The sequence below is a fragment of the Nanorana parkeri genome, unplaced genomic scaffold (assembly GCF_000935625.1).
Source record: "Nanorana parkeri isolate BGI_ZX_2015 unplaced genomic scaffold, ASM93562v1 scaffold560, whole genome shotgun sequence".
NCBI classification, from domain to species: Eukaryota; Metazoa; Chordata; class Amphibia; order Anura; family Dicroglossidae; genus Nanorana; species Nanorana parkeri.
The window spans coordinates 18621-26937 of record NW_017306828.1 but is presented as its reverse complement, the minus strand read 5'-3'; the positions used below and the strand labels follow the sequence as shown (position 1 = coordinate 26937).

The window sequence follows — 8317 nt, the reverse complement described above, 5'->3', positions numbered from 1 at the left end:
TATGTATTCAGTATATCAAAAATCAACAGTGGACCCCCGACAGCTGAAATCAGACTGAGTCAATTAGTCCCCTATTGCAGGGGTAGCTAACCTGGTCAGCCTCTGCAGAACTACAAGTCCCAGGATGCATTGCAAAAGTCTGACAGCCACAGGCATGACTTCCAGAGGCATGCTGAGATTTGTAGTTTCAGCACAGCTGGCGCTTCCAGATTGCCTACCCCCGCTCCATTGCATTGCCCTTCTATTGGTCTGACCTGTTTCAGGTTTTGGGAGCTGCAGGGCGGTGTGTTTAGGCAGCTTGCAGGAGACGATGCAGAGGACCTCTGCACTGCATATGTGCTCACAGGCAAATGACGCTGGAAGCTGCAATAGTGGATAATGGTGTCGCCCTGTTATATAGCGTGGCAGGGGTGCCTGGATCATGAGACTTGCTGAGCAGAGTTGCAGATAGTTTTGCCTGGATCTGGTCACATGTATTGCGCTGTTTGGCTGGAATTGTGCTTCTATCTGGTGTGGTGGGTTGTGAGTCTACTCTGCGCCTAAGGGGGATGAGTGGTTTCTAGTTGTCACTTTGTTACAATGTAGAACGCACAGGAAGAAAACTGATGCAATCTGATAGTTCTGGGAGGGGGTGTGTGTAGTGTGTGTGTTAGTGTGTGTGTTAGTGTGTATGGTGTGTGTACACGCGCGGTGTGTCCCCCGGTCCCCTGCAGGCGATGACCTCATCTGTTTGCAGAAGCCGTGTGGGCTGGCTGTGGTTTGCTCTTGGCTCATCCTGGAATGTCTCTGTGGGAGGAGTCATTGATGACCTCGGGCCGTATTGTTCTCTCATTGGACGGAGGGAGGCCGTTGGATTTTCGATTTCCTTTTTGGCCTCGTCAGAAATTCCAAATGTTTTCTCGAGTGACCCCCCCCAAACACCCGACTAGACTGAAACCCCACCACTGTAATACCGGGTACAGTGATATATATTTATTTCACATGTGTATTACACGCATGTATTTGGCTTACTTCTACACCCCCATCATGTACATAACCAGCCTGACGTGATATTAAAAAGTCAAAAGGGTTTTCCGCCATTACACATGATGATGAAATCACTTACAATGGATGCTGTCATTGATGTCTTAGGCCTTGTTGACACCGAAAGCGTGTTCGTTCCAGAGCGGTAGCTACTGGAACGCACCGCGATCGCTGAGAAACCTGCGTTTTGGGGAGGGGGCGTGGCGGTGCACTGAAATCAATGGCACGGCTTCCACGCCAAACTCTCTCCCACTTTCATGCTGTGGGAAAATGTACTTGCCAAATTAACTAAAAGCCCTATTTTTTGCGTTTGCAGTGGAACAGAACGCAGGCAAAGTTTTTCCACGCGTCCGATAGCAATGTCTGCGGGGGGACGTGGAAGCAGTGCCATTTAATTCAAAACGCGGGGGGGTGAGTTTCTCGGAGATCGCGGAGCGTTCCAGCAGCTACCGCTCTGGAACGCACACGCTTTCGGTGTGAATGAGCCCTTAAAGTTTGTTTCCTGCAGAGTCAGCGGGTCCCCTGAGCAGTGGTCCTGATATCCTGCTTGAGGGGGTCTCCTTTCCCACGCAGGTTCCTATGCAGCGTCTCCACAGACACAGCAAGGCAAGTCACTCCCCACTCCTCTCCAGGCTAGTAGATGAACAGTTGCTGCACACTCCTCTGTCCCTTGTGATCTTGTACTGGATAGTTGGAGCTGTTTGGAAACATGACGCCTAAGTGCTCGGGCTAAACTATAAATAAACACTTTGCTGGCCGATCAATATTCGACTGATCCGGGTTCAATATTGGAAAAATAAGTTTGAGACCTTAATACTAAGTTAATGTTTAACATGTTAATGTCGTTTCAGAAAGCACTTAAGTATGTACTAAATCTGCCGTTTCCCTGGTGACCCCACCGCGAAGGTCCTTGATCAGGCACTTCCTGTTATAGGATGACAACGCAGAAACGGTTGGGGGACAGAGCGTTGTCACCTTATAACAGGAAGTGCCTGAACAAGGATCATTATGGCACTCTAGTCCGGTTTTATTAAGGCCGGACAGATCCCAGTAGCCGGGTCGTCGATGCTCCTTAAAAATAAAAGCCGGCACTTAACCTTTTGAGGTTTCCTCCAGTTGTTGTCAATGCAGCTGGTTCCTAAAATAATAATAATCCTCCTGATTGGCCAGACTGGCTCCTGAACTCCATAATCTCCCGTTACCCCAAGGAGAACTATGGGGAAAAACACTGACCCCATAGTTCTCCTTTTAAACCGTCTTTATATTGGCCAACCGCAATCCCATGGGCTTGAATAAGGAGCATCAGCCTTATTAGGCTTCATTGCCTTATACAGAGCTGTCAGTCTAACATTGGGAGGTTGTGACAGGAGGATTTGATGACTAGGGCTGCAACAACTAATCGATCGATTAATAATCGATTTATGGGAATAGTTGGCAACTATTCTCCGTATTGGTTAGCGAGAGAGAGATTTTGTTAATGCAACCAATTCATTAGTTGAAAAAATTCAGCCAACTAATCGATTATGAAAATAAGCGTTAGCTGCAGCCCTATTGATGACCTCATTGGCGTGCAGCTCCTTCACTGATCCGTTACCAGGTTGGGGAGAGGGGTGGGGGTGGGGTGGGTGGGGTGGATTGGTGACCAAGCTGTATTGCTTAACAGCATTGGATAAAATCTGGTCACTCATCTGGCACCACAATCTGATCTTTTGCTGAATGATTACTGGGGTCCCATCCATGTACCAGAAAGGGGTCCATAAATATACAACCAGATTAGAATTTGATCAGATTCATGCGGATCTGGAGGTCTGAGGTGAGCTGAAAGCGAGCCTGTCCTCCATTTTAGGCCCCGTTCACATTGAGCGGTTCGCAAATCGCGCGATATCGCGCAAATGCTTGCATTGAGCAAGCTTGAATCGAGGCTAAATCCGCTCCAAAAAGGGTCCTGCTGTAGCGACACACGACCCGCGACAGCAGGACCCTTTGCCCCATTGCCAAGCATTGGAGCGCGGTAAATAGCCGCGATATCGCGGAAATTACCGCGTGATAATCGCTCAATGTGAACGGGGCCTTAATCTTTGAGATACCACCAGGTCATAGGAGCGCCCTCTCTGATATAGTTTCACTTTTGTCAAAGGGACCTGATTTTGGTTCCTGACACCTGCCCCTCCTCCACCCATTCATTGAATCCCCTTAAAGACCCCTGAAGAAGTCTTGTAGGACAGGGACAGACTTGGTGGGGCTTGGCCATGAAGCCATGTGGGGGCACGCTGGGTATTATAGTGAAACTAGATCAGAGGGGGCACACACAAGGTTTCCATTGCTTCTCCTGCCTGTGTGGGGAGGACGGGGTTAAACACACAATCTGTGAGCTCAGCCCTCTGTTCCTGGTTTCCTCCTTGTGATTAAACATAATACTGATGACCTCATTGTGTGTTTTCTTTCTCTGTCGCGGCTTTAATTGCCTGCGTGTTCCTGTAAGCTGTTATTGACGGTTCTCCTCTCTCTGTGGTTTTCCCCCCCCAGAATCCTCCTAAAGTCCCGGGGAGAACCCCGAACTCCAGGACCGGCGCCCCGATGATGTCATAGTCGCACACGGAGGAAAGTCTCTGCTCCGAAAGCCCTTCAGACTCTCCCAGTCCGGTGGAAGCGCTCCCGGTCCCTGGTCGCAGTGCCAGCAGCATCGCCCGTTCCCGCCTCGCAGGATGCCCTGACGCCGGAGGCCGCAGCATGCGCTGGACACGGCTGTGAGAAGCCCCGCTCGCTTCACCCTCCCGCGTCTGAGGGGCCGCCATGGCCGCCGAGGGTCCCCGGTGCCGGCCGGTGAGCGCCGACAAGCTGGTGGCGTGGATGGAAGGGGGGACGGAGAAGGTCCTCCTCATAGACAGTCGCCCCTTTGTGGAATATAACACCTCCCACATCCTGGACGCCATCAACATCAACTGCTCCAAGCTGATGAAGAGGCGGCTGCAGCAGGACAAGGTGCAGGTGGCCGAACTGATCCATCACTCCGCCAAGCAGAAGGTGAGCCCCGCCGGGGAGGGGGGAAATGCGCCACTGGCCTCGGGTAGGGGGGGCTGCAAGGAGGCGGTCAGCAAATCACATCCTTCCGTCTCTAACCTGGAAAGCGAGAGCCGGAAACGTATTGGTCGCTTCCAGAACACACAAAAATGTCATAAATTGCAAGCGTTGTCACCCTACAACAGGAATACAGAACACCTCCACTTGTCCTGATCTCTCACATAGGTGGTGTTCTGTAGTCCTGTCATAGGGTCACAGTGCCCGCTCATTGTAGTGTATCGTTGGAGGAGCAGCATAGTCGCCCTATGACTACAGAACACCTCCACTGTCCTGATCGCTGACATAGAGAGGAGGTGACTGTGCTCACTCAATGTACTGTATCTATGGAGGAGCAGTGTTGTCACTCTAGGACAGGACTGGCAGTGACACACTTCCTCTTCTAAGGTGACAACGCTCACTCACTGTACTGTATCTATGGAGGAGCAGTGTTGTCACTCTAGGACAGGACTGGCAGTGACACACTTCCTCTTCTAAGGTGACAACGCTCACTCACTGTACTGTATCTATGGAGGAGCAGTGTTGTCACTCTAGGACAGGACTGGCAGTGACACACTTCCTCTTCTAAGGTGACAACGCTCACTCACTGTACTGTATCTATGCAGGAGCAGCATTGTCTTCCTATGTCGGGACTACAGAACACCTGCCCTTGTTCTGATCTCTGACAGAAAGGTGATGTTCTGTAGTCCCGTCCTAGGGTGACAACACTTACTCACTGTATTGTATCTATGCAGCAGCAGTGTTGTCACCCTCAGGTCTACAGTACTCCTCTCCATGTCCTGATCTACATAACATAGGAGGTGCTCGCTGTACTGCATTGAAGGGGGAGCAGCATTGTTACCCGAAGATAGGACTATATAACACCTCTCCTTGTCCTCATTTCCATAACATTGGAGGGGGGAGGGTGTTCTGTAGTGCACAGAAGATGGCTGGGAACCTGAAAGCATTGTAGGAGCTTTCAGTTCAGTGACAGGAAGTGACCAGGACTCTGGCGGGATCAAAAGGAATCTTCTCTACTTGCAGAAAATGTTGTTGGCCCCAAAAAAAGAAAAGGAAAGCAGTCGCCACATCCTGGGAGATCTCACCCGGCAGGTGAAACTGAAATAATGGGAGTTGAAAGTGATTAATGCACGGGCAACCTCAGTACTCCAGGTGTGCTTTAACTACAAATCCCATCATGCATCTGCCGCGCGGAGTCAGGCCTGTGGCTCGTAGTCTTGCCATGCCTCATGGGACTTGTAGTTCCACAACAGCTGGAGGGCCGAGGTTGCCCACCCCTTGCTTAGTGTATCTGTAGCCAAAACTTTTTGGAAGGATTAAGGACGGGTCAGAATCCTTGTCGGTTTGTTTTGTTGCTGCCTGTGTCCCACTGGGGAGATTTCCCTTTACTTCCTGTCCTGAGGACCCAACAGGAAGTCAAATGAAACCTATACAATTGGAGTTTGTCTCTTAGGCAGTGGAGGGTGAATCTCTCCAACACAGGGAGGATATATCTGGTTCAGTGACAGGTTGGGGGTTCCTTGTGACCATTATTATGGGGCAGCTGGTGGAGATGACGTGTCCCCCTTGTGTGTTTTTAGGTGGAGTTGGAGTGCCAGGCACAGCAGGTGGTGGTGTATGATCAGAGCTCATTGGACGTGGCTTCTCTTCCCTCTGACTGTTTCCTGACGGTGCTGCTCCGCAAGCTGGACAAGCTCTTCAGCAATGTCCACCTACTATCAGGTAAGTGGAGGCGGGGTTTAGCCATGGCGCTATACAGGGAGCTCCGCCTCTCTCCCATCCTGCGGGAACAACGAATGCTTCTATGTGGGGCGGTGAATAGAAAGCATGCCTGGCATGAGGTTAAAGAGAACCTGTCAGGACGGTCTCTACCCTTGGAAGTGGAGCAGATACTGGACAGGGCCCTCGTCTGCCGGATCTAACGCTGCGCCAGGGGATTGGGCAACACCAACCGATATCGCTCCATCTGTGACAGATGACTGCTATCCTGACAGGTTCTCTTTATGTCTAGATTATGGGAGCACTGATGATGCACAATAGGGACTTCCCTTAAGTCGGTGCCCTGGGGTGCCTCGGAGCAATGTGTGAATCTAGTCCAGGACGTAGATGGGGACCCTGGATGATGCCTGAAGAAAGATGGCGCCATCCTTGTGGAGAGAAAAGCAGATGGCGCCATTGTCAGGGGGATTCGTGTGATCTCTCTGGATTTTAGTGGTGTGTGTGTGTGGGGTAGGGGAGGTCTCGGCACGCTGCCACCACCCTCGTCATTGTCCTCACCTCTGCCGTTCTTCTATCCCTAGGCGGATTCTTTGAGTTCTCCTCCTGCTACCCCGGACTGTGTGAAGGGAAGGCCTCTATGGTGCCCTCCTGCATCTCCCAGCCATGTCTTCCTGTCTCCAGCGCCGGCCCCACGCGGATCCTCCCTCACCTCTACCTGGGCTGCCAGAGAGACGTCCTTAACAAGGTGAGTCCAACGCAACCCGGCGCACTGCCTGCATGGCAGATCCTAAAGGGACATCACTCCTTTCTAAATCTATCACCGATCAATCATCAATCTACCACCGATCAATCATCAATCTACCACCGATCAATCAATCAATCTACCACCGATCAATCCATCAATCTACCACCGATCAATCATCAATCTACCACCGATCAATCATCAATCTACCACCGATCAATCATCAATCGATCAATCCATCAATCTACCACCGATCAATCATCAATCGATCAATCCATCAATCTATCACCGATCATCCATCAATCTATCACCGATCAATCATCAATCTAGCGAAATCACTGAGTGCATGGGTAAATCATCGTCCTGTCTGGCAGGGGAGGAGACCTGATTTTCCGTTGCTGCAGTTCAGTAACACGTACAGGTCTTGTCCCTCCCCCAGCCTGTGACTGGACAGTGAAAGGAGAAGTGGCAGACAGACGAGTTCATCTCTTTGTCACTCTGCTCTGCCCTACTATCAGCAATAGGGGTACTCCTCTTGCTTCCTGTGACATCTCTAAAACCGGAAGTGACAGAAAATTGCTCTTTGGGACAAAGATGGCAAAATATAAAACTGAGGGGTGTTTTCGTGCTTCTCTACACTACTAGTCTTTGCCGTACACACACAATAATGCCGGGCGGAGTCATATTAGGGAAGGGTAAAGGTGAAGTGTCTGAGGGGCTGGGCCAGGGTCCGGCTTCCCATGGAAGCGCCGGTATCTGTGGTTTCAGTAGAGACTCTGACTTTTCCTCTGTACACGTAGACAGGAAGTCATATGTGCATTGAGAGTCCTTTCCCCCGTCTGTGTGTGTGATGTATGTTTTATCTGACCCTCAGATGGGTCATTTCTGTATTTGGGGTGCCTGTGTCCCCTCTAGCTCACCCACTTCCTCTTCTCATCCAGGAACTGATGCAGCAGAATGAGATCGCCTTCGTGCTGAACGCCAGCAACACCTGCCCCAAACCCGACTTCATCTGCGACTCCCACTTCCTGCGGGTTCCGGTCAACGACAGTTTCTGCGAGAAGATCCTCCCGTGGCTGGACAAGTCTGTGGATTTTATAGGTGAGGAGCGGGAGAGGCGAACGGCTTCATCATGATGGTCCAGAGACGCGGAGAAATTGTCGCTCCTCTGTGACCATAACACAGGCTGGCAGCTTTCTTGTCTTCTGCTGCCATACTTGGTGCCACGCAGATGGCAGCACCGGGGTCCTGGGTTCAGTTCTCACCTGGACTCTGACTACAGTGAGCTTTTATGTTCTTCCATATTTTTGGTGGGTTTCCTCTGGTGTTACTGTGTCCTCCCAGAATCCTAAAACGTACCGATACATTGACCCTAGTATACAGTATATGACTGTGAGGGGACATTAGAGTGCAAGCTCTTCTGGTACAGAGACAGATGGGACTGGCTCAGTGTTCTCTGTACAGCGCTATAGTATAGGTCAGAGCTATATAAATCTAATAATAGTGTGTGTCTGTGGTGAGACATTAGAGTGTAAGCTCCTCTGGTTTGGTGTTCTCTATACAGTCCTGGGTGATGTATTATTATGGGATTTCCTGCTGTATGTGTATCTGCCCTTTTATTGAAAGGGATTGTCCACATTCACTGACTTGGGTTGGTTGCTATGTACACGCCCCCTGGTAACGGTTACTGAATCTGCTGCTTACAATTGAATTCTGCCGGCAGAGATCACGCGGGCGGGTTGTATCTGTTGCCGG

General features: G+C 50.7%; 1 protein-coding gene across 1 annotated transcript in view; it reads left to right on the top strand.

Annotated features, from left to right (window-relative positions):
• The first annotated feature begins 3645 nt into the window (after positions 1–3645).
• The window catches only part of DUSP16 (dual specificity phosphatase 16), an 8179-nt gene continuing 3507 nt past the window's right edge, over positions 3646–8317 (top strand). Inside the window, exons 1-4 of the mRNA XM_018562088.1 lie at positions 3646–4047; positions 5682–5823; positions 6402–6565; positions 7504–7663. Coding sequence (XP_018417590.1) covers positions 3817–4047; positions 5682–5823; positions 6402–6565; positions 7504–7663 — 697 coding nt within the window. The 5' untranslated portion in view covers positions 3646–3816. The remainder of the gene's footprint in view (positions 4048–5681; positions 5824–6401; positions 6566–7503; positions 7664–8317) is intronic.